Source organism: Thermothelomyces thermophilus, chromosome 1, assembly GCF_000226095.1.
Source record: "Thermothelomyces thermophilus ATCC 42464 chromosome 1, complete sequence".
NCBI lineage: Eukaryota > Fungi > Ascomycota > Sordariomycetes > Sordariales > Chaetomiaceae > Thermothelomyces > Thermothelomyces thermophilus.
Genome location: NC_016472.1, coordinates 6537570 through 6564744, shown reverse-complemented (window position 1 = coordinate 6564744; position 27175 = coordinate 6537570). Strand labels below are relative to the sequence as shown.

At 57.4% G+C, this 27175-nt stretch overlaps 12 protein-coding genes across 12 annotated transcripts; 3 read left to right on the top strand and 9 right to left on the bottom strand.

Annotated features, from left to right (window-relative positions):
- The first annotated feature begins 725 nt into the window (after positions 1-725).
- Positions 726-2674, top strand: MYCTH_2297574 (uncharacterized protein). The gene has a single exon (XM_003659910.1). It carries the CDS (start codon positions 1092-1094, stop codon positions 2571-2573), a length of 1482 nt encoding a protein of 493 aa, XP_003659958.1. The 5' UTR covers positions 726-1091; the 3' UTR covers positions 2574-2674.
- A 1-nt stretch (position 2675) lies between these two features.
- Positions 2676-4834, bottom strand: MYCTH_2297573 (uncharacterized protein). Its single transcript, XM_003659909.1, has one exon. It carries the CDS (start codon positions 4616-4618, stop codon positions 2954-2956), a length of 1665 nt encoding a protein of 554 aa, XP_003659957.1. The 5' UTR covers positions 4619-4834; the 3' UTR covers positions 2676-2953.
- Positions 4835-6610: 1776 nt separating this feature from the next.
- MYCTH_2031554 (uncharacterized protein) lies at positions 6611-8928 on the top strand (the record flags this gene model as incomplete). Its single annotated transcript, XM_003659908.1, has 4 exons — positions 6611-6629; positions 6688-6737; positions 6981-7093; positions 7152-8928. Coding segments are annotated over 4 exons (1959 nt in total), but the record flags the coding sequence as incomplete, so codon positions are not given.
- Positions 8929-9294: 366 nt separating this feature from the next.
- On the bottom strand, positions 9295-11320 carry MYCTH_2297571 (uncharacterized protein). The gene is made up of 3 exons (XM_003659907.1): positions 11131-11320; positions 9986-11055; positions 9295-9787 (listed from the first exon to the last, which is right to left on the bottom strand). Exons 1-3 carry the CDS (start codon positions 11202-11204, stop codon positions 9453-9455), a joined length of 1479 nt encoding a protein of 492 aa, XP_003659955.1. The 5' UTR covers positions 11205-11320; the 3' UTR covers positions 9295-9452.
- Positions 11321-12707: 1387 nt separating this feature from the next.
- On the bottom strand, positions 12708-14444 carry MYCTH_2297570 (uncharacterized protein). The gene has a single exon (XM_003659906.1). The coding sequence runs from the start codon at positions 14107-14109 to the stop codon at positions 12967-12969; it is 1143 nt and encodes a 380-aa protein (XP_003659954.1). The 5' UTR covers positions 14110-14444; the 3' UTR covers positions 12708-12966.
- A 312-nt stretch (positions 14445-14756) lies between these two features.
- Positions 14757-16764, bottom strand: MYCTH_2297568 (uncharacterized protein). Its single transcript, XM_003659905.1, has 2 exons — positions 16664-16764; positions 14757-16465 (listed from the first exon to the last, which is right to left on the bottom strand). The coding sequence occupies exon 2, from the start codon at positions 16259-16261 to the stop codon at positions 14852-14854; it is 1410 nt and encodes a 469-aa protein (XP_003659953.1). The 5' UTR covers positions 16262-16465; positions 16664-16764; the 3' UTR covers positions 14757-14851.
- Positions 16765-16838: 74 nt separating this feature from the next.
- Positions 16839-17189, bottom strand: MYCTH_2107416 (uncharacterized protein; the record flags this gene model as incomplete). Its single annotated transcript, XM_003659904.1, has 1 exon — positions 16839-17189. One exon carries the CDS (start codon positions 17187-17189, stop codon positions 16839-16841), a length of 351 nt encoding a protein of 116 aa, XP_003659952.1.
- Positions 17190-17961: 772 nt separating this feature from the next.
- MYCTH_2297565 (uncharacterized protein) lies at positions 17962-18503 on the bottom strand. The gene is made up of 2 exons (XM_003659903.1): positions 18234-18503; positions 17962-18164 (listed from the first exon to the last, which is right to left on the bottom strand). The coding sequence occupies exons 1-2, from the start codon at positions 18317-18319 to the stop codon at positions 18002-18004; spliced, it is 249 nt and encodes an 82-aa protein (XP_003659951.1). The 5' UTR covers positions 18320-18503; the 3' UTR covers positions 17962-18001.
- Positions 18504-19241: 738 nt separating this feature from the next.
- Positions 19242-20007, top strand: MYCTH_2037236 (uncharacterized protein; the record flags this gene model as incomplete). The annotated part of the gene is made up of 3 exons (XM_003659902.1): positions 19242-19435; positions 19581-19733; positions 19884-20007. Coding segments are annotated over 3 exons (471 nt in total), but the record flags the coding sequence as incomplete, so codon positions are not given.
- A 758-nt stretch (positions 20008-20765) lies between these two features.
- Positions 20766-22759, bottom strand: MYCTH_2297559 (uncharacterized protein). The gene is made up of 2 exons (XM_003659901.1): positions 22248-22759; positions 20766-22085 (listed from the first exon to the last, which is right to left on the bottom strand). Exons 1-2 carry the CDS (start codon positions 22575-22577, stop codon positions 20823-20825), a joined length of 1593 nt encoding a protein of 530 aa, XP_003659949.1. The 5' UTR covers positions 22578-22759; the 3' UTR covers positions 20766-20822.
- Positions 22760-23226: 467 nt separating this feature from the next.
- MYCTH_106442 (inorganic pyrophosphatase-like protein) lies at positions 23227-25526 on the bottom strand. The gene is made up of 3 exons (XM_003659900.1): positions 24343-25526; positions 23878-24275; positions 23227-23782 (listed from the first exon to the last, which is right to left on the bottom strand). Exons 1-3 carry the CDS (start codon positions 24848-24850, stop codon positions 23438-23440), a joined length of 1251 nt encoding a protein of 416 aa, XP_003659948.1. The 5' UTR covers positions 24851-25526; the 3' UTR covers positions 23227-23437.
- Positions 25527-26265: 739 nt separating this feature from the next.
- Positions 26266-27129, bottom strand: MYCTH_2297552 (uncharacterized protein). The gene is made up of 3 exons (XM_003659899.1): positions 26911-27129; positions 26676-26841; positions 26266-26565 (listed from the first exon to the last, which is right to left on the bottom strand). The coding sequence occupies exons 1-3, from the start codon at positions 27000-27002 to the stop codon at positions 26359-26361; spliced, it is 465 nt and encodes a 154-aa protein (XP_003659947.1). The 5' UTR covers positions 27003-27129; the 3' UTR covers positions 26266-26358.
- Between the last annotated feature and the right edge of the window lie 46 nt (positions 27130-27175).

Here is a 27175-nt window from a genome sequence, read left to right as displayed (position 1 = left end):
TGCCTAGGCAACCGTCCGCATTGGGAAAGGTGGGCCCACAATAACGCAGGGGGTGCCGCTGAATTGGGAGGAAATGGGGAAGAATTGCGAGCCCGCTCGGGATTCGCCGGTCGAGCTCCCAGATTTGGCTCAGTGATGATAGGGTATGCACACTGTGAAGTGCCACTGTATGGCATTTTCAGTGAGCCGCCACCTTAAGCTTGAGGACGGAGCGCACTTGCCCATTCCAGAGGTTCTCTACAACGGAAACTCCAAACTTATATCTCTGATACCTATCTTCTGTTTAACAAACTCTTGCCGTTACTTCATTTTATATTTTTTTTCGGTTTCCGTTATATATTTTTATTATCATACATACTCTTATTTCTCTCTCCTTCTCTCTTTCCTGATGTTCCTGTAGACAGGCGATTAACAACATTTCGAATAGAACATGGCGATCCGCAAATTCGAGTTAGAGGCCAAGCTCAAAGCCGACAATCAACTCATCCGCACAGGCGTTCTCCGGAATGACCACCCTTTAGATACTTCCCAAGAGTTCCAGGAATTCCTGCAAGCATGCCGTAGGGGCGATCTGAAACGTTGTCAGGAACTTATCTCAGCCGGCGTTAACATCAACGCCAAGGACCAGTTCGACTATACCCCGCTCGTCATTGTGAGTACTTCTCGCGGCGGGGGATGCCCGGGGCCCGGTGTTGGACACTGCCCGTGATATTGACTCGATTATAGGCCAGCCTATGTGGTCATTTCGAGCTAGTTCAACTACTCTTAGAATCAGGTAGATTTGTGTTGCCCCCCTTCAGCTCGAGAGGGACTTGGCACTTACACAAAGACCACAACCCCCAGGAGCCTTGGCTGACCCCGACTCGTTTGAGCGGGAGCGGGCCGTCTACAATGCTCTCAACAACAAGATTCGGAACCTGCTTCTGTCATACGACTACTCCAAGGCGGCAGACCCCCTGCAGCCGTGGTCCTCGCACATTTCGTCGCTGCTGGTCCGCGACAACCCCCCAACATCCGACATCGTCCTCTCAGCTCCGGCAGAGGATTTCCACTTGCACAAGTTCCTCCTCTCCGCCAGGTCGCCATATTTCATGCGCAAGTTTACCGCCGACCCCGAGACGGTGACATGGAAGCTGCCCCACGCCATTCCCGTCGAGGCCTTTCGGGTAGTGCTGCGCTACCTCTATCTCGGCGACCTGCCACGCGACTTGGTTGGCCCCAAGAGCGACGTCTCCGAGGAGGACGTCTTCAAGGGCATCGACAAGCTGTGCAGGCAGCTTGAGCTTGACAAGTTGTGGGAGGCCGTGCTGTCCATCAACGACCGCCGGCTAGCGAGGCAGCGCCACCAGGACGAAGTCCGCCGAGCCCAGGCCCAAGTGGAAGCTATGTTTCGTAACACCGTGCTCAAGAACAAGATAGAAGTCGACACCCGCAAGGCCGCCGACGTCAAATGGCCTCGCCACAACTTCATATTCGCAGACTGCCTCCTGAGAGCAGATGATCAAGCAGAAGGCGAGAATCCCGCGGATTCGGAAGCCGTCCCGGACGGAACCGCTATCCCGGTCGGCCCAGCTGGCGAGCACGCAGCCCCAAGCGACGCCTCCGCGGAACGCCGGGGCCGCTCCGTCCTCTTCCCGGTGCACAAGTCATTCCTGATCCGCAGCCCTTACTTCGAGACCATGTTCTCCTCGGACTTCCTCGAGGCCCACGACGACCAAGACCACCTGCACATCATCAAGGTCGACTGCAGTCCGGCCGTCCTCGAGATCATACTCCTCTTCCTCTACACCGAAAAGGCCGATTGCCCCCTCGAGCATGCCCTGGACCTGCTCTACGCCGCCGACATGCTCCTTCTCGACAAGCTCAAGGCCAAGGCCGCCGTCACCATCTCGACGCTCGGCAGCGGCAACAACAACGCCCTGGTCGACCGCACACACAACAGCCACCCGTCCAACTCCAACCAACCATCCACCCCCGGTCAAGACGGAGCGGCGTCGGCGTCGGCGTCGGCACCGGCACCGGCACCGGCACCGGCACCGGCAGCCGAAGTCGACGAGCCCATCAACGTCTACGACGTGATCCACGCCGCCTGGGACCTCAAGGTGCAGCGCCTCGAGGAGTTCGCCGCGCGGTACCTGGCCGGCCGGCTCGAGGACTACATCGACGAGCCCGAGTTCGCCGAGCTGATCCGCGAGAGCGCCGACCGCATCAAGGAGCGGCACGAGACCGACACCATCGAGCTGCTCGACGACATCCGCTACTTCCTCTCGGAGCGCTTCCGCCTGCGCTTCGAGGGCGACGGCCTCGAGGAGATGTTGGACGAAGAGGCAGCGCAGAAGGTTGGGGGGAAGGAGGAAGAGGCGGCGGCGGAGAAGGGCGTCAAGACCGGCGGAGAAGAAGCTGCTGCCGCTGCCGCTGCCGCTGCTGGTAGCGGTGGTAGTGGTGGACCTCGGGGAGTGAGGACCCTGAACGGGGAGGTGGTGGAGGACGAGTTTGCATCGGATGCGATCAACTACCAGATCCTATTGGAAAAGATCGATAGAATGTTGGAGAGGCTGAAGCTGGATGCCTGATGAACGGCCATCGGGGTTGAGCATGATTAATAATAGCGTAGATGAGAGCGAGATCTAGACGCCGCTTTATCCAAACATGCATGTATGACGACGACGATGATGATGATGAGTTCATGAGTTCCTTGGTACAAACTTCAACCTGCTGCTTTGCTTCATACCGAGTGAGTGCATGACAGCGATTAGAACATGAAAATCCAACGCCCGACAAATCGAGCCTCCCAGATATGGAGCAGTACTCCGTATGTACATGCTGCGTATGTTCGTCTTGCGAGGTCTATCAAAACCGAGACAGCGGCCGCCCTTGATCATGTCCAAACTCCCACAGCAACCCCTCCTCGCCCACGAAGGTTTCTCGCGCAACCCAAGATCCCACCAATCTCCTAGGCCGGCACGACGGTGTTCTGCTTTCCAAACACGACAAAGCCGCCGCCCTCTGCCTTCTCGTGCGCGAACCCGACCTCCTCCAGCGCGAGCCTCTGCAACTCGCCGCCGTCCGCGCTCGCCGGGGGTTCCCCGAGGAGGTACCTGCGGTGCCACGGCCCGACAAACATGCCCTCCGGGTCGGCCTCGTCCCGCACCTTGCAGAACTGCCGCCAGTCGTCGCCATACCAGGTCGCGAACTCGCCCGGGGTGACGGAGAAGGTCTTGGCCCAGTGCGGCTTCCCGCCCAGGTCGCGCATCAGCCACTCGAAGGCCCGGTAGTACCGCTCCGTGGCCTCGTAGGTGGGGTCGCGGTAGTAGGGCCGGTACATGGTGGCGTTCAGGTACAGCGCGGGGCCGTCGTCCGGGGTGATGTCCAGGTAGGGGCGGTTGCCCTTCTCCGCGCTCGTCTTGACGGTCGTGTCGGCCACGCGCACCTCGAGCGGGCTGTGCACCCACAAGCCCTCGGCGCTGAAGGGGATCCGGTGGTCGACGTATCCCGGGTCGCCCGGCCGGAGGCGGTTCAGCCACGCGCCGAGCCGCTGCAGCGCTTCCGGGCCCTTGTGGAGCGGGATGGCCCACTCGTTGACGAACTGGCTGTAGAGACAGTTGAGCAGGAAGGCCCTGTAGCTCTCCTGGCACCCGCTGACGCGCGTGCTCTCGCCGTTCCGGAAGCCGTAGTTGATGCCGAACACGAACCACTCGATCCAGGGCGTCAGCCGCGGGAACCAGCGGGCCAGGGCCAGCAGGTTCTGGTAGATGAAGTAGCCCAGCCTGCTGTCCTGGAAGCTGGTGCGCGGCCGGACGTGCCTCGCCCGCCCGGCCTCGATGTCCTCCTTCGGCACCCGGTCCGCCTTCCAGACCACCGCCCGGCGCGTGTACGGGAACCACCAGACCCGGACGAACTCGGCCTGCTTCCACAGCACGTCGTCCCACTGCTCAAACAGGCGCGCGTCGGCGTCGATCGCCTGGCTCCAGGCCAGCGAGAAGGCCGGGACGGCCCTCAGGGTCACCTCGACGATGACGCCCAGCGCGCCGACCGAGAGCAGCGCGGCCCGGAAGAGCTCGGGCCTCTCCCGGGCCGAGCAGGAGCGCGTCTTGCCGTCGGCCATGGTCAGCTTGAGCGCGACGACGGACTCGCTGACCAGCCCGTGCGACAGGCTGCTCCCGTGGGTGCCCGTGGAGATGGCGCCCGCGATGCTCTGCTCGTCGATGCTCCCCAGGCTCGGCAGCGCCAGCCCCGCGGCGTCCAGCTCGGCGCTGAGCCGGTGCAGGCGGATGCCCGCCTCGACGGTGCACAGCCCGGACTCGCGGTCGATGCGCAGCACGCGGGCGAAGCGGTCCAGGTTGAGCATCCAGGAGGAGGTGCACGTCAGGTCCGAGGGCGAGTGGCCCGAGCCGACGGTGACCAGGCGGCGGCGGCATTGGCGGGCGAGCGTGACCGCCTTTTCGATCTCGGCCAGTGACTCGGGCTGGATGAAGAGCTCCGGGAGGGAGGTGAAAGTGCGCGCCCAGGTCCGGTGCGTGTACGCGGTGCGGGCCCGGAAGGGAACGTCGTCCGAGGAGGCCTTGATGGCTATGCGAACCTCGGCGGGAAGCGCGGCCAGGTCTTCTGGGGAGGCCATTTTTTGACGGCGAAGTCGAGACTTCGGCGCGCTAATTGAGTGTGTATGTACTTGCGACGGTGAAATTACCGATAATAAAATAAATGACGTCTGAGAACCCGTGGAGGCTCAAAAAAAAAAAAAAAGTTCACTTATTGGAGCATCGTGTTTCTAGTGGAACGGACTTTCGTGCCGAAGGAAAGGGAAACCAGTTCTTCAGTGGAATGCCCAGCCGGGTGTTTCGGACTGTCTCAGCAAGGTAACAACGAGTTGAAGGCGCGACCTGGTCTAGAAATCAAGTCATCAGTCCATGCTTACAGAAGGACCCTCTTTTGCGCGCGCACACACACACCCTGCGAGCACAAAGCTGAGTGGGGGTTTAGATGGTGGGGTGAATGATAACGGGCGATTGATAAGATCGGGCACACAGGCACATCCTTGCAATTCGATCGGCCGAACGGGACCCACCTCAATTAACTCGATGCCTTGCCTCGAACATGAACAAGCCTTCTCAGCGATGACCAATTTCATGTTCCTCTTCGAAGCACTCAAGAGCCGCTTGGTTTCCTTTGTGTTGAAGAGCCCTCGGTTCTCCAAAGTTGACAGTGAGGAATCCTGATGAAAACCACCAGCAGATGATTCCTTGAACGTGTCCCGGTTATCGAGAGTCTCACTACTACGCCATAAGTAGGAAGCAGATACGCTGAACCTTTCTAACCCTAAGCCTCTTTCACGAGCCATGCCGGCAAACCGGGCTTCGTCGTCTGGCAACTCGTTTAATATCTTTTAGAAGCGCGCAATTGCCTAGATAAATGCATGGGGATGAGAAGGCCTTTCTTTTTTGAAGTAGTTTGAGCTCACTCCCGATCCAGGGCATCCACGATGTTCAACGGCTCGCTGACAAGAGTATGGTTCTTTTGCCGTCAGGATCCAGCTACTAACCTTCCTGCTGCCGTCTTTCTTGATCTTATCGATGAGAGACGAAACCGATGTGAGAACCATGGTTTCAACGGGTATTGGGCAACGATCACCCAGCTTTCTATCCTGTTAAGAGAGTGTTCTAAGTTCTAGCAACAGGTTCGCCGGCCGTTGCATGACCTTCTCCTCTTGCGCTCCCCTTAGTCTTTGCTCAATCAAGCGGTCTGCCTGGCAATTGTCCCACAAGCATATACCCAGACCAAATCGTTTCTGGATCAGGACTCGCCCAACCAACCAAAGACTGGCCAGGACTGGGACAATTCGTTCGAGTACAAGTAACTTGATGGTTGCCACCTTGCTCCAGAGTATGTAACCTCGGGCCTCTAGTAAGGGTTTAAGGAGACCTTGGCCAGGCGAAATCCTATCAACCGCCGTTGTAGAAGATTTAGAGACTTTCAGCATGTGTTCTCGACGAGCAATGAACAGGCAGAAGCAGTAATTGCTGATATGGTCCTTTGTGCGCTGGAGAATGTCCACAACGGGTCTCCCTTCAAACTGAGGTGAGTAATTCAGTTGAAAAAAGTCTTTATTCTGATTCCCTTTCGGCCTACCAGCTTCAATTAGCACAAGGCCTGTCAGGCTGGGATATCGAGCTGTTACAGTGGACTCAGAAATACGGCCAGTTCTTGTCGTGCGCGCCTTCCCTGGTGAGAGATCGACTTGGGATGAGGCGCGTGGGTGCCTCGTTGCCTCGGATTGATGGAATACGTTCTAGGCTTCATCTCTTCCCGGCTTCCATTTCCCTTTCCTGCAGTTCCAATACTGTATTATGGATCATCCCAGCAGCCATGCGAAACTCGACGCCATTCTCTCATTCACACGACGCGTTTCGGCACCCTATGTCCAGCATTCAAGAACCCCATGACCCCTTCTCCCCGCCTAACACATTAGCCCTCTATTTTACACTTCCACGTCCCCGCTGGTACATAACATCCTTGACTTATTATTCTACCCCCTTTTCGACGACCCTTCTACTTACTATCCTTTTTCGGGCGAGATTCAACAGGGGAACAACTCCTTCTTGGGCAGCGCGCCATGTTTTACAGTCATGAAAGTAGGCACACTCCAGCAGTTGGACTTCGCAGAAACTTTGCGTTGACAAAAAGACGTAGTTCTCACCAGCCAGGCATATGGCGTGGCGACGGTCTGGTACGAAGATGCGGTTGTTGTCGTTGTCGTTGTTGTTGTTGTTGTTGTTGTTGCTGGAAACCGAGTACTAACCGCGACCCCGTTCAGGCTGGTTTCTACGCTCGGTCTCAAGTCAAGTACCCGCAAGATCTCAAGAAAAGCCATCCAGGAGGTCGACGTACAGAAGGCATGCGAAACCATCCTGCAGCCTGGCGCGCCCATCGCGTTGCGCCTCCAGGGTAGCCTCCTCTATGGGGTCTCCCGAGTTTACTTGCAGCAGTGTCAGTATGTTCTGACTGACGCCGAGAGGGTCCAAGCCCACATGAGGGCTTTCTATCGGGCGTTGGGCGGAAGCGACAACGCACTCGACCCTCAAGCCGGGAGATCAAAGTACGTCTGTCAATGAATTAATAGCTCTGACGTGGCTGCCGAAACTAACAGAAACAAGGCGGAAGGATCTGATACTCGAGGACGATCCGGAGTTCGATCCAAATCCTGATCTTCCTGCATTCCATTTTGACGATGATGGGAATCTGATAATTCCTCAGATCAGTCAGACCTCGCGCAAGACTTCTTCTCAACTCTCGCCTTTGCAGCCAGACGGTTCTTTCTCCGGTTCCAATCGCTCCATCCTCGGCGGTTTCGATCTCTCGCAGTCACCATTCGGTGGCGGCGGCATCATTACAGAACCGTTCGGGGCAGGAACAATGACGCCTGGTAAAGAAGGCGAGAATCTAATGCTATTTGGTGACGAGGAACGGGAACTGCAAGCACTCGACGATTGGGGCATCGAAATCGACGCGGAAGGAAACATCGTGCCAGCTATGGAAGAGCCCCAGTTGCCGCGACTACCACAACCAGACCAGGAGGAAGATGCGGGTGCCATCCAACTAGACGAACTTATCCAGATTGACGATCAAGGTGATCTGATTATGGCTGGTGCTGGCGGCGGCAATGTCTTCCATTCGGACCCGCCTCTTCCTGCGCAGCAGGAGCGGCAGCAGCAAGAAGCGCAAGAGAAACAACATCGACGGGCACAAGAGGAACAGGAGGTAGCGGTTGAAGATGAAGTTAGCTCCGGCCAGGCTCCAGTGCGCGCCCAGCGCAAACGGCGCCGTCCGATCTTCACGCCCGACGAACAAACGAAGATCACCCGGCAGGAACTCAAGGCGTGGTCTGCCGATTACCTCGACAACGCCGAGCAGGCAAGCCAGCCGCGGCTAAGCGTCACGCTCACCGAAGCACGCAAGAACGCCTTTGACCTGGTTTTCGGCCGCGGCATCGCCGGTGTCGGCTTCCCGACCGGCGTTCCGGGGTTTCCCCACCCCCTGGCATCGCACTTCGCTGGTGATGGCCTGCAAGCCCGACTTCTGGGTATTGTCATTGCCCATCCCGGCGATGGAAGTCTTGAAAGGCCGCGTGGCCGCCGTCGTTCCGCGTTTGAAGCGCTCGATCTCGAACAAGACGATGCAGAGCGCCGCGTACGCCGTCGACTAAGCGACGAAGAAGAGGAAGACTTTGAGCACGCCCAGAACCTGCTCCCTCAACACGGCGATGACGCCCTTCCTCTCCCCGGAGATGACGAGCTGCCCCCGGTAGAAGTAGGCAGGCGCGCCGGGTCTGCACTCCCGGACGTATCCTCCGACGTGCCCTGGAACCGACCGTCCTCTCAAGTCCCGAGCTCCTCCGTCAAAGGCGCGGGCGCGGGAAGCAGACCACCCAGCCGACAGGTCAGCGCCAGCCCGCTCCACGGCCGAGGAGCTCTCCTCCCGCCCATCCCGGGCCCCGAGATCGAGCGCTTCAGTGACAACAACGACGACGCTCAGCAGCGCTTGCTCGACTCGGACGGTTTCGCGCCGTTACACTCCGGCCCGGCGGGCAGCTTCGGCAGCGGTTCCCACCCCTCCAACCCTTTTCAAGACCTCGTGATGGGGGGGTATCAAACGGCATCTCGACGGATGCGCGCCGCGCTGGACCGCGAAGGCCGCAATTTCCTAGCCTACGTCGAGGCAGCCGCCCGCGAGAAGGGCTCACCCGACGACAGCGATAGCAGAAAGAGATGGGTGCCATTCGAGGCGCTCTTCCAAGCTGAGGACCAGACGCGCGCCGTGGTGGCACAGGCCTTCTACCACGTCCTGTCGCTCGCTACCAAGAATGTGATCGAGGTCCGGCAGGACGGGCAGGGCGGCAATGTCGCGTTTGGACCCATCCGGCTTGGGGTGGAGGCGCCTCCGCCGGACGCAGTTGAGGATGCCGAGGCCATGGAGGGCGTGGTGGAGGGAGTTGAGCACTGAGGACGATGGTGCCGAAGATGATGACACAGGACGTGTGCGGACGATGCCCGTTTATAATCGCGGCATCCAGATTCTGATTGCTAGCGCTGCTCATGACATTGCTCGTTGGTACTGCCAACAGGAGGAGTGGAGCACAAATAGTGTTGAGCCAGAAGCTGCTGGCGCTGACTTCAGCGAAGCGATGACGCTGAACAGGGGAACTCTTGCCATATACTGCATCCCGGAAAGGGATGCCTCGGAATTTATACGCCAAGTTCATCAAGGCCGAGAGAGATCAAAGGATTCATTTGGGGAAGGTAATGGGAACGGGGAAATTTACAGGTACTAAGAGGCACGGTGCATCATCAGCGGGAAAAATTACAACCCATAGCTTCGTATTGGCATTCAATTGACTTTCTGCGATGACCTTTTTTGTATTGCGCGTGAGTAGAGGGCCACTCTTACCATCATGTCCGTTACTCGTAAACATCGTCATCATCCACGGCACCCTCTCGGTCCTCAAAGACCATGTACTGTGCTTCCGCAGCGGCTTCGCCCATGACCTTAGTCCAAGCCTCGCGGACTGGTTCCAGCACCGAGTCATTGAAAGCAAGAGAGGGAGAGGGCGTGGGAAACGTAACAATCGAGCCCTCTACGGAAGTGACATCCGTGCCCGCGAGCTGCTCATATTGCAGCCGAAATAGTATTTGAGGAGCTTCAGCGCCACCGGCAACATGAGTGAAGGCTTCCAGTGCCCGCTCCAACAATTCCTTCGAATTAGCAGTCGCAAGCGTCGTCAAATACAAAACACCTAATGACCTTCAAATTAGCCTTGATCCTGCCAGAGGAGAAATCGGCAAAAAAAAGGTGCTTTTGAAGATGAGTACATCAGAATGTCAGAGGTTGTTGACGTCAATGCCGAAGCTCAGACAATGTAGATAAGTATTCATTTTGAAGGTCATCATGTACTCGGGGTAATGAGGATGCGCGGGCATGAAATGGAACTTACTCTGACCAAAGGGGCATTCCCCGGTCTCGCTGGAGTGAGCAGACAGATAGACCGGGTACTCCGAGGCCTCACCAGCGGCGGTTGACAAGGAACCGGCAGGGAAGGCGATGAGTGCTACGGCAGGCCTGGGGGCGCCTTCCACAACCGCTTCAAACAAAGACGTAAATGGCGAGCCTACCACGGCTACAAGCCTGCTGATACCGGTTCTGCTGCTTGGGCTGTCATCGGAGCGGACCAACATCCGTGTTCGAATGGCGTCGCCGCTTGTGAGCTGGAGTTTGACCTCGTCTCCGGCGGTTTCCATCGTCTCGATACCGGTCCCAAGCATGTACACGGCCCCGCCGACGGCACCGGCACGGCACGAAACCTGAGCAATTTCTGAGAGACCACCCCACTTGGGGTAGATGGCGGCAAACCCGGGACCGTAGACACCCATCGACGAGAGATGGCGACGGATGACAGCCAACCCGTCTCTGGTGCTGATCTTCCCATCCAGTGAGAGAGTGAGAGTGACAACGTATGTCTGCAGCTCTGGGCCCATCTTGAATTCTCTGTTCAAGAAACCCACCAGTGGCGAGTCCGCATATGCCTGCCAGGTCTCCAGCTGCGGCGAGCTTTCATAATCCAGAACAAACTTGAGGAACTTCATCAGTAGCCGCTTGTCTTTCGCCGAGACTGCGGTTGTCGAGAAGACTTCCTCGCGGGTGGACGGGATGCGGGCCAAGCCGGATTCCTGGGCCGACTCTTGGGGTTGGTTGAAGATGTAGAAGGAACCCACGGCTAGGAACTCGACTTGACGATAGGCACGTGAGGAGACCAACTGCGACAGGAGCGCCGAGCGCGCATGGATAAGCTGTGGTGCAAGAGCCAGCGAGTACGCTCGAGACGGGGACAAGCCAGAAGCGCCCTCGGGCCGCGTAATGGACGCGGACCTGAAGAGACCACGGCTACCATCCGAAATGCGGGCCACCCATGACTCGGCATCCTGAAGACTCAAAGCCGCCTCGGTGCCGCCATAGAACTCGTTTGGGTCTATGTGCAATATCTTCTTGCCGGACCGCGAGAGAGCTCTTTAGGAGAAAGAAGAGAAAGCTAAGTCAGTCAGAATTGGCAAACCGAGACATCAGCAGCTCGTCGATACTCACAAGGCAAGCAGCGACTGCTGCAGTCCGGTGCCGCTGATGACGACATCCCAGAGGGCGTCGCTCAGAGACTCCATGTTCACATGGAGGAGCGCCTGGTAGCGAGCAGGACCGTCTGGAGCAGCCGAGTTGTGGAAGAGACTGCGAGAATTGAACGAAGCGGAAGAGGTGGGTTGCAGGCAGCGAAAATTTGTCTGGTCGAACTGAATGAAGGTGGGACCCGCATTGCAACAAGCTACTAGTACGGCAGAAATTCGGCCCGCTCGTGTGCACGGACCTTCTCGTGCTAAACCTCCCAGAATCGGCAGCAGATTCGCTCAAATCTTTTCTTGAAAAAACACGGCGCTCAACAAACCACGCAATAGCTGCTTCACAACCAAGGCGTTTGCGAATGGCTGAGGTCCTTTCATTAGGACCTCTTCAGTTGGGCGATAGATCAACTCTGTCTTCCTGTATCTACTGCTCTGGAATGTTGATCTGTAAGGGCGGTTCGAAAGGTTTGACACATCAACGCGCGAGCTCAACAAGACCTTGCCCTTGGGGCTTCGTCCAAATCATTGTTGCTGTGACCAATACGAGTCTGACATCTATGACTTTTTGCCTGCTCAGCTGCCATTTGAAACAGGTGTTATGCACCAGAAGTTCTCTGCTGTCTTTATCACATGGTTTCTGTCTAAGTGCCGTTCCCTCGAGAGAAGACGCAACTTGGATAAAAATGCTGTCCTAGGCCTCTCAGGTCTCCGTGCTCCATCAGTGCACACCGATATCGCCGAGCATTCTGTTAGAGTCCGTATCATCGACCGAACGCAGGCCTGGGCTAGATGGAGAGGAACGGACGATAACCTCGACAGCACAATGCGGCTTGGATTGGAAATGTGAGAGATACTACGATGACTTGTAGCCTTTTCGCTCGCAAACTTGCGGGTGAAGAACAGTGAGGAAGGCGGCCATCCAACTCCGGCATGGCTTTGTTTTCAATATCGTAGAACATAGACAGCTCTTAAAAGGAGCAGGCAGTTGAAGCAGCGAACCCAGGAGAAAGAGGAAAAGTCCGGGATTACCGTAGTGGGCATATGGGGAGGGTACCGGCCGGTTTATACCAAATTATCCAAACAGTTCTATTAGCTTGCCTAGTCCGTGGAGAATGGTGCACCGGTCTTTGGGAGGGAGAGAAGGAATCGGTTGTGCGATGTACTAGACAACAACGGCGGCACGCACAACATGTTTGCTCTGGTTGGGAAACCCGTACTCGAAACTTGGGGCCTGCCAACTTTTTTTGTGACCGTCAACACACACAGTCTTCCGGCGTTTCCACTCTGTGACGGGTGGTGAGCACTAAGCAGCAGTCCGTCCCCGTCCTGTGCCTTGCCTTTGCTATCCTGCCTGTCGGCTTGGCTCGTTCGTGTCCCTCTGCATCCGTATTAAGGCGAGGTGGTGGCCCGAACCTGAACCAGTGTTCGACGAGGATGTCGCTCGCTACTTGTCTTGATATTCAGGTGGCGGCGTCAAGGAACCCAGGTAAGGGCGTCCTAGAGACATTCGTGGACTCTCCGTGCGCTCTTCAGTGAACACAAGCCCCCGGCAGGCTCGCCTCCTCCCTTTCCTAGCCAGGACAGGATCCTCAGATGATTCACAGCCACCTTTCTTCCCGGCAGGCCCTTCTTAAGTGACCGTGACCCACGTCTTGTCAACACCGTAGCCCTTGACAGAAGAAGGTCGTCAAGCATTCAAGCATGCTGCTAGAACAGGGCCCAGGAGAGCTCCGGGGCCATCTGGCAAGAGCATTTCTCCATCTTGATCCAGTCATAGGTTCCATCATCTCATCCAAGCCCACAGACATCAGTTCATGGCGTCCTTGACCTCCTCCCATCTCTTTCCCGCAATCCCCGCAAAGCCGCGTATCAGCTCCCTCCCGATTGTTGTGCCGCCTTGCTTCTCGATGCTCTTGATCCTCGTCTCCCCATCGCTGCAGTCCACCACCATTGTGATCGTTTCGCGGCATAGGCTCTCCTCCAGCCGATCCGGATCCAGGAGCAACCAATGCCTGCCTTCGGCAGTGCCGGTCCCGACCTCGCCCAAGTCCTTCTCCTCGAAAACGGCGGCGGTGCACGCCACCGGCAGACCGGTCACGTTGAGCTTCCTCTTCTCGGTGCGCGAGCACACCACCATCTCCCGCTCCGGATCCCACCTCGCGACCGGCAGACTGGTATCCCTCAACGCCGCCACGACCGCCGCCCAAGCCGCGTCGAACGGGTTCCCGTCAAAGGACACGAAGAGAAGGTCGATGTACAGCACCCAGTAGGCAACCACCCTGTCCTCCTCCTCCTCCTCCTCCTCCTCTTCCTTCTCCACGTCTCCGTCTTCTCGCCCCCCCCCCTCTTCCTCCGCCCCGCCCATCCTGACATCCTCTCCCTTCTGCTGCTGCGGCCCTGACCCGGGGGTAGACCAGACCCTCAGATCCCTCACGCCGACCAGGCCGGTCGAGTGCAGCAGCGAGTACAGCCGGGTGGACAAGGTCTGCGCGAGGACGGTCGGCGGGGCGCCGGGCAGGAACTGGGGCGCCGAGCCCGTGGCCAGCTCGATGTTAGGCACGAGCAGGTCGTAGTCCTTGAGCTCGCCCCTCCCCACACCACTGCCGTCGCCGTCCCCGTCGCGGTCGCGGTCGCGGTCGTCGCCCGCCGCCCTCCTCCTCTCCTCCGCGGGGACGGGCCTGAACCCGGGGATGCGGTCGACGGGCAGCAGCTCGCCGCGGACGCCGCACAGGACGGTGGTGTCGCCGAGGCGGACGAGCGCGCTGCCGTGGGCGTGGGAGAGCGACGAGGACTTTACGAGCAGCGGGCGGGTCTCCTGGGTGCTGCGGCCGTTGGTGCGGGCGGGCGGGCGGTCCGGGCCGGCGGCGGAGGTGAGGTTGCGCAGGAGGAAGGGGTGCGGCGAGAGCTTGGCGAAGAGCGGGGCGGGGAGTTTTACCGTCGGGGCTGTCATCTTTTCTCTCGAGTCGTCTCGTTTCGCTTTGTTTTCCTGTCCTCCCTCTTGTTTCTTATTGTCTTATCCTTCTTTTTCTTCTTTTCTTGCTTTGCGAAAGAAACTTGAGGGGTGCGATGTGCTTTATGCGCGCGAGCCCTGGGCGTTACGGCGTTTTTTTTTTTTTTTTCCTTATCTCTGTTGGAGGGTCGTTTGTTGTTTGAGTCAAGCCGTTCCCCGGACCTGTCCTGCGACCAGGTGCGCTTAATTGGTCGGGCAATCGGTCGGTCGGTAGATCGGTCGGTTGGTCGCTCGTCAAATGGAGGCCGAGCAGGCAAGTTTTGGCAGAGGATGTATGGGCACCAGTAACCTTATCGCTGTGAAGTTCTTTCAGCCTTGCGGGTGGTGGGTTGCACCCACGCTTAGGGCGGCCAATCGGATCTTACAGTGGCCGAATAGGTACCCTTCAGTGCATCTGCAGGGCGGAAGTTGCTATCGGAACCAAGTTTCCAGCAAAGGCGGGACCCCGCGTGATTGAGAACCCCCTCCATTCAACTGCTATAAGAAGTCTTGACTTCGATTGATTTCGATCATCATCATCTTGAAAGTGATACCCGTCCTGGATCTGTGAATTCTCCCAGCAAAAAAAAAAAAAAAAAAAAACCGATGCCAGCTCGAAAGCGGTGATGTTCATTTCTATGCCACGTCTAACCCCTCTATCTACAGATTCAAGAAAACCAGTTTTTCTCTCTCGAGTTCTCTCTCATTTTGTAGTTCTTTCCCAGAAATTCGTCATCACGGCTGCCACTTCGTCGGCCTTGGTCATGACGAGCTCGTGACCGGCGTCCAGCACCACCGCCTCGAACCCGTCCTCGCCCAGAACGGCGGTGGCGTCATGGATCAGCTCCTCCTTCACGATGACCGGGTCGGATGCCCCCAGCACCAGCAGGATCTTGCCTCCGCTGAGCCCGGGCCCCGGCGACCGGTCGGCCGCGTCGTCCTCCCAGCCCTGCTTCTCCCTCCTCTCGGCCAGCATCTGCCCCAGCGCGAGCCAGTCCTCCTTTTGGTCGTAGATGGGCGCGTGCCGGATGCTGCTCACGAACGCGGGGATGAACCCGTCGTGATGCCGTAGCTGCCACTCCATGACCGACGAGACGGTGTGCTCCGGCCGCCGCGCCAGGAGCACCGCGTTGTCGAACGACCGGCCCCCGCTCGCGTCGCTGTTCTTGTGGCGTCCCTTTACCTCCACCACCTCCTTGGCCATCTCCGTCTCCGTGACCGCGCCGTCCTGCCCCTGCCCCTGCCCGCCCTCCGCGCCAGTCCTACGGGGCATCAACCGCCTCCTCACGAACCACCTCACCAGCCCGTCGGGCACCCACCTCGCCGTTGCCGCCGAGTACAGCACCCGGCTCCTCCACCCCACGTGCTCGCCGCGGATGAGCCCGCCTCCGGCGATCACGACGACCGACTTCAGCATGCCGGCGAAGTAGCGCGCAAAGGACACTGCGAGCCCGCCGCCCAGCGAGTACCCGACCAGGTGAAATCCGGCATTACTCGCCCCCCCGTCATCGTCTGTGGCGGCGCTGCTCGTCCCCGTCCCCGTCCCCGTCCAGGCCAGCGGCGAGCTCGCCAGCGCCAGCAGGACCTGGGTGGTGTACAGGCGCAGGTCGTAGGGCAGGTCGGCGGGCGCGTCCGAGTAGCCGCGCCCGAAGAGGTCGAACAGCATGACGCGGTACCCGCGCGCGACGAGCGCCTCGGCCAGGCCGCCCAGCGCCACGCACGGCGTGCTGATGCCGTGCAGCAGCAGCACCTTCTCGCCGCGCGGGGGGCCCCACTCGAACACCTGGATCGTGCCGTACGGGGTGGCGACGGCCCGGCCGCCCGGGAGCACGTCCGGGGGGTAGGGGAGGGCGGCGACGGCGGCTGGGGCCAAGGTTGGGAGGTGTGTTCTGAGGGGGGAAGGGATGGCGGGTTTGTGGCTGGCGGGAGAGGTCGTTGACGGCGGCGGGGAGGAGGAGGAAGCAAAGGAGAAGCCGAGGAGGGTGTTGGCGAGGAGGCACGTCGAGATGCCGAAGGCCGCGCCCAGGGCGAGGTATAAGGCGGCTTCCCCCCCGCATCCGCCTCCACCTCCTGCCGACGACTGGGAACGGAGGGCGAGGGCCCAGGCTGGCATCGGAGGGGGTGAGGGTTGGGTGTCGGGCAGACGATGTTATGGGGGGACAACAGGTGGGCAGTAAAGAAAGTCCTCAGTTGCTGTTCCTCCCAAAGCAAGTAAGCAATCTCACGGGAAAAAACGGGCCGGTCGGCGGTTGTCTTCTCGGATGCGGGTGGCCGATGTCTCGGAGAAGACGGACGGACGGGTGGTCGGCAATAAATCCTGCCCAGGCGGACACTCCTCGGTTCGGCAGTTAGACTGCGGGGCCGTCTTGGCAGGGTATCGCCGCGCGGTTCCGAAACCATCTTTATTTACCTCGCTTCCGGTGTCTGAAAGAGTGGCGTGGGCAGCAAGCCCAGACTTCCCGGTTTTATGTGTTATACCGGGATCTGAGGATCTGACCAGATAACAGCAACATACCGGGATCAAATAAGAAACTGTCAAGTATTCGAGCACCCGGCGAGTTGCGCATCGCCTGCTTGAAGTTCACCAGGGTCTGGCGGGGTAACGTAACACCGCCGTGTCAAAGGGTCCCCCCCCAACCACTCACTACACGATGACGTTGGATGCCGCGGGCATCCTCCCATCGTCACCTTTACTTTTCTCTCCGGTAGAGCTCCTTCAACTTTGACAGCTGTCGGCGGACGATGCCCTTCTCTTTGTCCGCGTCGCTATCAGAGAGTTCGAAAGAGGATGAGGGCGGGCCGGACCCGTTCATATCCTTAACCAGCTTCCGCGTCGGCAGCCGTTCAGCAGCCCAGGACGATCGGCTTTCCGCAGCGGCCATCCATGGCCTCGACGGAGGGTCAGCGATCTTGCCCCTGGATTGCTCCCGGGGCTGTTCTTGGACCGAGGCAGCCGGGTCAAGGAGCGACAAGTACGCCGACTGGTCAAAGTCAAAGGGCGGCTTGAGAGCAGAGTGTCGGCTTCGAAAGAGCTTCGCCATCGTGAATCAGCGGGACGTACTAGTAGGTGAACAAAGGCAAAGATTTACAATGCTGATGAGATTTGCCTGCGGATATTACGGGGCGGCGGGGACCCTCGCCGTTCACGAGACCTTAGCGCCCACTTCGGTCGCCCCCTTTTCACCGTTGAAGCCACAAATGCCAGGGTTAGGGTCAAGCGGGATCCGAACCTTGTGGCTGCTTGAGCAAACATGTTCGTCCGACTCCCAACATTCCTTGACCAAATCACTTTGACCTTGTTCATCCGAGCAAGAACATGGCTTTCCAAAGTTTATGGTTTCCGGGACGCATGCAAATGGGTCCCCGTTGCCTTCCATACTGTATACTGAGCGCCACCGTTCAAGCGCATGGCCAATTCTCCCTCAGGCTGCGGAGAGACTCGAAAAAAAAAAAAGGGCAGCGCTAAGAAGCTTAATGACCCGTCATTGGCCAGTCACTAGCGCTTCTGGCTTCGAGATGGGCCTCTTGGGTAAGGAGAAGTGCAGCGGCGAAGCACTGAATCGGGCAGATGGGCGCAGTGTTGGTGTGGTAGGTATATGTACAGCGTCTCGATCCTATGAATACGGCGCTATGCTCGCAGGAATGAATGCCTCGACCAGGTCGCTCCTTTTTTTTTTTTCTTTTTCATTGACCTCGGAAATTTTCCATCTCATTCCTTGACGAGCTTCGTGACCGTCTCCTCGATCTGCTTGTCGGTAAGACCTGGGGTGCCGCAGTTAGCCCATGTGCTGATCGACCGAGAACTTCTGTCATACCTTCCAACGACTCGCTCTTCTCCTTTCCAAACTCTGCCTCAATTGTTAGCAAGCAAGTCCCACGGCTCATCGCGGAAGCAACTTGTCGACGGACCGTATCGCGCATAGACCCGGGGAAGGGTGCCCTGAGCTTCCCGCAGCATGATGGGAATCGTCGGGTTGTTCTTCTTCATGATCGGGTAAGCTCGCGTGAGGAAGGACCTGCGCCGAAAAACAGCTGTTAGCATCTTTGCTCGAGGAGGGGAGAAGTTGTGAGCGCCCGTGACGCACCTCGTCGCGGAGCTGTGTTCGCCGGTTTGGCAAAAGAGGAACCGCAGCTCCTTCAGACCCTTGGCGAAAGCATATCTGCCCGACATCTTAGCGGTATGTCGACGGACTGGCCGGCGTGGATTCGGTGGTCAATTGGGTCGTCGACGTTCTGGACCCGAGGCAAGCGGAAGCGGGCTTTCCTGATCGCGCTGCAAATGAGGCTGGTGAAAATGGGGCTTGACTGCACGAGGCTGACTCTCCAACAATATGACAAGGTCTTCCGCACTTCTGCACGAATACGTATCCGTATCTTGGCCCCGAATCTGACAAGTTAGTGACTTACTTCTACAGGATTCGTTGAGGCCATCCCTCCAGCACCACATAATAACTCCGGGTTGACTGAGAAAAAAATATACTTGTTATTCCCTTAGAATACTCATAAATGACCTAGTTTTGACAAATTGAAGTCATCGGTTTCATAGTCATGCTGTGCTTCTGATCCGGGATAAGACCTCTCTCAAGTACCGCACTAACTCTTTCCATGTCAAGTAATGTGGGCCGCAAACATGAAGTTTTCCCCCCCGGAATCCCCAACAACCCGACGCGTCCGAGCGTCAACCAAGATTGCGGGCTGCTATCACCGAACGTGGACTTGGTATTGAAGCCATCCTTGTCGGTGCGATTTAAGAATTTCCACGCGCTTGCAGTAGGCACTTCGGAGCACAGCTTCCCAAACTCTCCACTCATTGTATGTTTCGCATGCTCTCACGGATAGTGATTATGTCACCGACCACGAACTAACTTGCTGTCCAAAGCCTTTTTTTCCCCATCCCGCTGAAGCAACGCTGTACATTCCGGTTCGCCAACTTGTCCGACGATCGGAGTCCGCCTCCCTCATATCTGAAAGTCGCCGACCCGCCACCTTCGGAGCGCCGTCGCGCAAATCCATCACGAGACCGAGACCAGTTCTTCGGCTCGGAACGACGACTTTGCTCGTAGTTATCCCAGACCATCAACAGTCAAATCGCCATGTCGCCGACAAGCAGCATCTTCCGCGCGGCCCGGCCGGCCTTTCGCGCCCGCCCGTTCTTCTTCCGCCCCAAGCTGCAGCAGCACCAGGCCGGTCGCGCTCGCTTCCAGAGCACGACGGCCGGCGCCACGACCGAGTCGTGGGTTAAGCGCATGTGGAACAGCCCCGTGGGACTGAAGACGGTGCACTTCTGGTACGCGCCTTCCTAACCCCTCCCCCCCCCCAACCGCGCGCCCCAACGCCCTTCTCCTCCCATCTTTCCACCCCTCTGTCTCTAGAGACACCGCACACGCAAAGCAGACATGAGATCGCTAACCACTGCTGGTCGGAACGGACAGGGCCCCCATCATGAAGTGGGCTCTCGTCATCGCCGGCATCTCCGACTTCACCCGCCCGGCCGAGAAGCTCTCGCTCACGCAGAACATCGCGCTGACCTGCACCGGCCTGATCTGGACCCGGTGGTGCCTGATCATCAAGCCCAAGAACTACCTGTATGTTTACTCTTCCCCTCTCTCCCCGTTCTGACCCCTCCTTCTTCAATTGGCAGCCTCTGCTCGGTGGTTGTCACGCTTCTTTTTTTTTTTTTCTCCCTTTCCCGTGGATGTACGACGGACGTACTAACACTATGCGATGCTACGCAGCCTCGCGGCCGTCAACTTCTTCCTCGGTTGTGTCGGCGTCGTCCAAGTCACCCGCATCGGTATCTGGCACCAGTCGCAAAAGCGCCTGCCCCAGAAGGTCGAGGAGGCCAAGGAGGCGGCTGTTGCCAAGTCCTAGATGGGGAGACCTTCGTTGAGTTGGGATGATTGTGTGAGAGACAAAAACAAAAAAGGAGTTTCTCTGTTCATGGTTGGGGAGTTCGTCGCCGTGGATCGCTCAACCGACTCAACAGACAAAGTGCGGGGTGGTCAGGATGCCCCGAGAAATGACAGGAGAGGCGGAGCCAGGTCCGAGAAAGGGGATGCGGGATGGAGAGGCGGCCTGTGTCACCCATCGGCCCTAACTGTGTACAACAACCGGCAGCTTGTTTGGGTGTAATCATGGGGTTCAGTAAGCGCAGCTTACTCCGTGTTTGCAGGACACTGCAAGGGTTCTTATATAGAGTGGGAAGGGGTTCGTTCGGTCGGTCGGTGCTCAGAGAACCACAACATCTACGAAGAGAAGGTAGACACCAAGAGATATGCACCGTCTTTTCCTTAAAACCAGCTTTGCCCCGAAAAGAGAGTCCAACAGAAAGTCGATGGGTCAAAAAATAGATGGCTGTTATGGAGATGGCTCACATCCTCAACAAGGAAGCGACCCGGGAACTGATGGCCCAGTCGGATGGATAATACTGCTACCTCCACTGTCTTCTAAGTCTATCGTTTGCGGCCCGGAAGACACCCATCGCCGTATATCAGGCAGGAGAAAACTTCCTGCTGTCCAAACTCCGCTATCTCACAAAGGATATCAGCTTAACACGCCATGCTCGCTAGGGTTGTTTTCATAACAATAAAAAGAGGAAAAAAAAAGAGAGAGAGAGAGAAGAAAACCCGGATATCAACGAGGAGAAGCTTCCCTCAAAGGTCAGCAAGCTCAGGCTACTCTACCGCCTCAGATCCTTTGCCATTTAAACTCCCGGGAACATCACCTTGGGCAGGACCAGCCGCATCGGACCACTCGGCCGCCCTCCCCCTCTCGGCCTTCAGCCTCAACTCCAACGGTGCAGCCACCTCCTCGAAGCTGCCCCTCCGGCCCCAGTTCCGGGGCTGCCGCTTGAGGAACGCGCCCACGGCTCCGAGGTATCCCTCGTGGCGCAGGAAGTAAGCCTGCTTGGCGCCGCGCGACCAGAACTTGATGGCGTAGCTGAGCGTGTTCATGGTCTGCGGGTGGCCACGAATGAAGGAGCCGCCAAAGTAGATGTGGGAGAGGCCGTGGATCTGTGATTGCAAGAATGCGATCTGGCCGATGTTGTTGGAGATGGCATACAGGAGGGACACGGAGATGTCGGCGGCGTTGAAGGGGCGGGACTCGTCATGGGTGGTTTCCGGGGAAGGAGTCGTCCTCCCATGTTCTTCTGAGGGAGAGGAGGGATTGTGATCCGGATGGTTGTGCCGGTAGTTTTTGTGCCGCTGACCGCCGCTATCCTCGGCTGCCTGTTCCGCTTGCCGCTTCTTCCGGAAGACTTTGCCAAAGGAACTAGCGATGGTCGTGCTCTTGAGCCCAATCTTGCTGTAGTCGGTGCCGTAAATGTCGCCGACGAGCATGTCGACCCTGGTGTTATCCCCTTGGGAGGCGAGCTCTAGCATCTCATCAAAGGTACGCGCCCCCGTCAGCAGACTGAGCAGACCCCAAAGAGTGCCACCGCCTAGGGATGTACCGCCCACCCGCTGGTACTCGCGCGGGCCAGACACTTTGAGGAAGGACACGCCCGAGCCGATGTTAACGAGTAAATAGGGGTAGACGTTCTCCGAGGGCTCGACAAAATGCATGGGGTCGGCTTCGGAGTAGGTGAAGACCTCGCGAGGAATCTCGTTGATGAAGAAGTCGAGGCCGATAATCAGGCACTCCATCTCATCCTCCCTCAGCACGTCCACTCCGAGCACGTCACGGATCTTGTCGTAGTACTTGTACGCCCCTCCACCCGTTGCCATCACACACAACTCGCTAGCCGGCCGCTTGGAGGAGCCGCTCTCATCGCTGCCGCCATTGAGTTCCAGGTGCTTGTCCCTGAGCTGGCGCATGAACTCAATGCACTCATCGATGCGTTCTGTTTCGAAACTGGCAAAATTCAGCCGTCCACCAAGCTCGGTCGAGTGCGCCTCGCGCGAGAAATAGACAAGCTTGGCAAGAGAGCCGCCAATCTGCGAAAAGGCTGAAGGTTAGCCGAGTCCCGGGGCGGTGGTATAAGCAAGCACAAATGACATCATAACGGCCTAACGATGGAAGAATAAAAAATAAAGGAAAAAAGAAAAGAAGAATAGTGAACAACAGGGATCGGGGAGTTGCTGAAACGGGCTTCGTACATCAACTGCGATATGGCTCACCACGGCTGTGTGGTTGGGCAGCCGGATGTCCTTCGTTTCGTGGCGGCCGGGAGATCCGCTGCGGCCATCGGGAGTTGTGGGGGTCGCCGTGTCCTGGTCGACGATGAAGGCGCCCTTGACATTGATACAAACCGAGCCCGGGTGGCTCAACGTCTCGTCAATCACGGCGGTGTCGGCCGTCGCGGTGCGTGGGCGACCGGTGGGTGGGAGCGGCCCGGCACTGTTCTCTGGCTGATGTCGGCGCTGCTCCCGGGCCTCTTCCGGAAGCGGCCGCTGCGGGGGTTCGGCTTGGTCGACTTCGCTCGGCATAGTCAATCGCTGCGGCCCGTCGGAAGCGGGCGGATAGGTCAAGGTAATTCAAGGGGGCTTCATAGGAATGTCCATTGGAGTGGGTATTTTCGGGCTCGGGCAGGTCGCGTGTGCGCTCCAAGGCTTATAAAATAGGGAATGCTCAAAATTACATTGTAGAACTCATCCCGGTGTTTCTGGACGCTACGAACGGCCGTGTGGAGGAAAGCATGGGTGCTCGCGGCTTTGAGGCACTTTATCGATAATGGGGCGCCCCTCCTCCCCCCTTTGTCCGAAGCTGCGTCCTAAATTGGAAGCCACCATGCCGCCGATTGGCCGATCCTCCCTCGCAACTCGGAGGGTCCGGGGAAAATCAAGTCAGTTGACATCCCACTGACCCCAATTATTAACGGCTCTTGGGTTGCTGTCTTCTTTCGTCTGCGGAGGACACTGTCCAGACTGGAGTTGAAAGTCATGCCACTAATCGTTGCAAGTTACCTTCGTCTCCTCTCGTGAGAACTTCGAGACATTTTGTTAGAACGAATTCATGGGCTTTGGTCGTACTTAAACCACCCGTCACAAGTGTCGGCCATTTTCGTTCTCTCTCTCCTCCCATTTACACAGGACTCACACCCTCTTCTCAGTCTCCGCAAGTCGTCATGATCCGTTTCAAACGGCCGCTTTCTAGCTGAAGTGCCTCTTTTCTTTTGATTCCTTTTTTAGAAAACAAATTACGTACTCGCGCCGCTGCTCTTCCGAGACACGAAATACACCCGCTCCAAATTACATCAGGGAAAACAGCTGGAATCAAGTCGGGACCAGATCGCAATGACAAGATTCTCGATCTTGGGCACTGCAGCAGGTCTGATACCTCCAGGCAATTAAAAGAACCCACCACTCGGCACGGCCACAAACACCGCCGTTAGAATGGCGGCGCAGATGAGGGCAAACAAAAGGCTTCGCGCAATGATGGTATCCTGAATGCGCCGCAGCGCGGGTTCCTCGATCCGCACCTCCCGGTCGAAGATCTTGCGTAGCATGTGCCGTTTCCGATACCGGATCACCCACGGTTCATCCTCGTAGCTGCCGTGAGACCCAGACCTATCCAACGAGCGCCTGCTGGCGGCATCGATAGGGTCTCCGTCTCTGTCGTCCTCGCGGGGTTCCGAATCGAAGAGTTCCCAGGGACGGATGTGTCGGTGGTGGAGGCCGTGAAGGATGAGACACTGTGCTTGGTCAGTAGCCCTTTTATTTGTACTCTCCCGAGGGTCGTTCACAAAAACACGACGGCCATCCGGGGCCTGTTTTCTGGCCAACGTACCATCCCTTTATGAGCGGCCATCACGGTCGCGAACCCGGCTACCCAGGCGATCGCCGCCAGCGCGCGGTAGCCCCTTCCGGCCCCCGAAAGCGTCAAAATCACAGCCACCGCGACCCCGGCCAGGACTGTTGCTACGCCCAGCACTAACGCAAAGGTCAGGCGCAGCGGGTTGCCGTTGCAGACGCTCCACCGGATGAAGTTTGGGTGGGCCTGCTCCCGCAGCGTGGCCTCGACCAGGCGGACGAGCACCCTGAAGGCGGACGGGTGGGTGGTGTAAGACAGGGCTTGGAGCACTGTTTTCTGCTCTTGTTCTGAGAGGTTAAGTTGGCGGGGGGCGCCATCCATAATGTAGTTGGCAATGATGCGGTCAACTTCCTTGCGGAACGGCTGGATCCTGACTTTGAGAAGCTGGTGAGCTTGCAGGTCACGCATGGGCTTGAGTGCCGGGTCATGATAGGAACTTACGGGGATCCTTCACTCCCGCTGACGCGAACGCCCGGGTTGCTAGTTGATGGTACTTGTCCGCCACCATCTCGGACCCGTTCCTTTTGTCGTTGCCCTTCTCAATGTCGGCGCCTCCGAAATTGGCTCTGGCGTCCTTTGACGCCCTGCGTATCTTGTCGGCGTGCTCCTTCTTGAGGCGTGCGATGATCCCGTCCTCCATCTCTTGGGTCCACTCGGGGGCAAGCGAGAGGTCGGCCGTTGTGGCGGCGGCAAAGCGTCGCTCATAGTCTCGGTACCAGAGAAAGAACTGGAGGTTCTCCGCGGACCGCTCAACATGGACGAGATAATCCATGAAGTCGCACAGTGTACATGGCTGGCTACTTGTCAGTCCGGGTCGGGTCGGAAGTGCACTGGAAACAGACCGAGCACGTTTCCCCTTCAAGGATCCTATCGAGACTGAGCGCCGGAGGAATCCCACTGGGGGGGTTAAACCCGACGGGGTGAAAGGGGTCGCCCGATATGCCTCCATTGTGAATTGGGCTCCGGCTTCCGGCGGATTTTGGTCTCGTACTGGATGTCGGGCGGCGAAAGCTGAGTGGGAAAAGGCCCATGTTGAAGACCGGCGCGAGATCGCAGACGGGAGGATTGATATTTGTTGATGATCAGAACGAGGACCCCGAGAAACGATAAGCCAGGGTGTCCATCTGATGATGCCCTAGTGACAGATATACAAGGATGATCGTGGGCTGGGGGCGCGCCTCAGAAGCCTTCGACCATGTGGCTGTCTCGATCACGAAGATGGTTTCGGGGAGGAGCACCCAGAGCTCTCGAGCTTTTCCAAGAAGTGAACAACTTGGACATGAATTGTCGCGGATGGGACTAGCTCCCGCGTCTTCCGCGAGGCGAAAACGTCATGAAGACACTGGACGGAACGACGAGGGCGAGTTTTCATGATGGGGTGGTGGTAGACTGGAAAGGTGCGAGCAAGGGTAGCTCGTCCAGAGTGATGATCCGAGTCCCAGACATACCATTCTCATGGGTTAGAACCCCGCATAAATCAACAGGTCGCTGCAATTGAAGCTGACAGCTTCATCATTCCCTTCGCCTTTGCGCAACCCCTGCCTTTGCCAGGGAATAGGGCTTGGTTCATTCGCGTGCTTCGCGGCGTCGGGAGGAGGAAGGCAACATCCGGAAAGATCTGAGCTAACTAATTTCGTAGCAGATCGGCTTCCGCAGGGGGCCCAGTGCGAGATCAACTCCCTCCCCAGCTAGCTGGTTCGTGAGCCATGCTCGCCGTGGTAGTGTAGTGTACTGGATTTGGAACCCCTGTTTCGGGCCGTCCTGCCCACTAGGGTAACTGAGAAGCAAACATGGAAGGGGCAGCGAATGGGGTCCTGCGCGTTACGCCACGCCACGCCACCAAACTGGAAGATTGTTCGAGATTCATATCTCAGGGAATGCAGTACCTTACCTTACCTGATCTTAGGTCCCTGAAGGTACCTTATGTATGGGCAATTCCAGCTCATCATCACCCAAAGTTGGAGCCATCGACCAAACCCACCAGGGTCTGGGCTAGGAACGCAGTTACACAAGTTCAAGCGAAATACAGATTACAGATTGCATATGGATTAGTTATCCGCATCTGTCTCCCGGCGCCTCCACGCTCACCCACACATGTGCCGCTTGCAGTGGATGTTCGGTTGGCGAGATAGGTAGTTACACTGGAGTGATAGTGGCTGCAGAGTGGCCTCTTGGCTCCTGAAGCCACACAACACCCTGCATCGCATCGAAATCTCGGGAGAGAAGCCTAGACCTCGATAACCCAGCCACTATGAAGTGTGCTTCGAAGACAATGCAGCCCTGACTCTTTATCACTCAATTATTTTCTTAGTTTCAATCGTTCACAGAAATGCCGTAGGCGAATGCACCCTCACATATAATCCCAAGACTTCGAGTTTAGGTGAAATTGACACGCATTTGTATTGTATGTACATACATATATGCAGTACACAGTGTAAGTGACGACTGCTTGCTAACCTACCAATGCTTCTCGCTTATCTCAACAGTGTCAACGTCAACCCCGTCCTTGAACCACCGCTCATCTTCCTGGATCTTCACATCATTCCCGCTCATCTGCCTCTTCTTCATCAGACCGTTGTCTGCGAACGTCCAGTCCTCCAGCCCGTACGTCCGCCACCACTGGCCCGTCTCGTCTCTCCACTCGTACCAAAACTGGACAGCAATCTGGCTTAATTGTCACTCAACTGTCCCGGCTCTTTTTTTTTTCCTTTTTTCTTTTTTTTTTGTTTTGTTTTGTTTTTATTTTGTTCCGGTGGGGGGGAAAGGGAACGGACCTTGTTGTCTGTAAAGGCGAACAACTCTTTCCTCAGGCGGTAGTCTCTTTCCTTTGCCCACTTCTTGCGGAGGAAGTCGACGATCGCCTCCCGGCCCTGCAGGAAGGTGTCCCGGTTGCGCCAGATCGAGTCAGGGGTGTAGGCGAATTGGACAAGCTCGGGGTTTCTGGATAATACAACCCTGGTCAGCCCAAGAGGTCTATGGCAAATTAAAAGTGACCGAAGGCTTAGTTACTTGGTGTTCCAAGCAGCTTGGGCAGCTTTGACCTTCTGCCGGGCCGTTTCCTGCGTGAACGGAGGGAAGGGCGGCTTGGACTCGGTCGCCATAACTGTTACACCGATGGCCGAAGAGGACTGATGAGGACTGATCCTAAAAATTAAACTAACTACGAAAAGCTCTTCGAGGTAGCTCGTGGCCTTGTTGTTGTCAGGTAGTGACAAGCAGAGTTGTACAGTACCATTTGATTAACTCCCCGACGGATGGATGGGTGGGTATATAC

Excerpts from the sequence above, each read along its gene's own strand:
- MYCTH_2297574 (XM_003659910.1), top strand. The coding sequence starts at position 1,092 with ATGCGCAAGTTTACCGCCGACCCCGAGACGGTGACATGGAAGCTGCCC.
- MYCTH_2297573 (XM_003659909.1), bottom strand. The coding sequence starts at position 4,618 with ATGGCCTCCCCAGAAGACCTGGCCGCGCTTCCCGCCGAGGTTCGCATA.
- MYCTH_2297571 (XM_003659907.1), bottom strand. The coding sequence starts at position 11,204 with ATGGAGTCTCTGAGCGACGCCCTCTGGGATGTCGTCATCAGCGGCACC. Across the intron at positions 11,056-11,130 it reads CAGCAGTCGCTGCTTGCCTT|AGCTCTCTCGCGGTCCGGCA; the intron begins GTGAGTATCGAC and ends TTTCTCCTAAAG. Across the intron at positions 9,788-9,985 it reads GGAATGCCCCTTTGGTCAGA|GTGTTTTGTATTTGACGACG; the intron begins GTAAGTTCCATT and ends GAAGGTCATTAG.
- MYCTH_2297570 (XM_003659906.1), bottom strand. The coding sequence starts at position 14,109 with ATGACAGCCCCGACGGTAAAACTCCCCGCCCCGCTCTTCGCCAAGCTC.
- MYCTH_2297568 (XM_003659905.1), bottom strand. The coding sequence starts at position 16,261 with ATGCCAGCCTGGGCCCTCGCCCTCCGTTCCCAGTCGTCGGCAGGAGGT.
- MYCTH_2297565 (XM_003659903.1), bottom strand. The coding sequence starts at position 18,319 with ATGTCGGGCAGATATGCTTTCGCCAAGGGTCTGAAGGAGCTGCGGTTC. Across the intron at positions 18,165-18,233 it reads GAACACAGCTCCGCGACGAG|GTCCTTCCTCACGCGAGCTT; the intron begins GTGCGTCACGGG and ends TTTTCGGCGCAG.
- MYCTH_2297559 (XM_003659901.1), bottom strand. The coding sequence starts at position 22,577 with ATGCCGAGCGAAGTCGACCAAGCCGAACCCCCGCAGCGGCCGCTTCCG. Across the intron at positions 22,086-22,247 it reads TGAGCCATATCGCAGTTGAT|ATTGGCGGCTCTCTTGCCAA; the intron begins GTACGAAGCCCG and ends GCCTTTTCGCAG.
- MYCTH_106442 (XM_003659900.1), bottom strand. The coding sequence starts at position 24,850 with ATGGAGGCATATCGGGCGACCCCTTTCACCCCGTCGGGTTTAACCCCC. Across the intron at positions 24,276-24,342 it reads AGCGGGAGTGAAGGATCCCC|TCAGGATCCAGCCGTTCCGC; the intron begins GTAAGTTCCTAT and ends AGCTTCTCAAAG. Across the intron at positions 23,783-23,877 it reads TGGCCGCTCATAAAGGGATG|TGTCTCATCCTTCACGGCCT; the intron begins GTACGTTGGCCA and ends GACCAAGCACAG.
- MYCTH_2297552 (XM_003659899.1), bottom strand. The coding sequence starts at position 27,002 with ATGGCGACCGAGTCCAAGCCGCCCTTCCCTCCGTTCACGCAGGAAACG. Across the intron at positions 26,842-26,910 it reads CAAGCTGCTTGGAACACCAA|AAACCCCGAGCTTGTCCAAT; the intron begins GTAACTAAGCCT and ends TGTATTATCCAG. Across the intron at positions 26,566-26,675 it reads TCGCCTTTACAGACAACAAG|ATTGCTGTCCAGTTTTGGTA; the intron begins GTCCGTTCCCTT and ends CAATTAAGCCAG.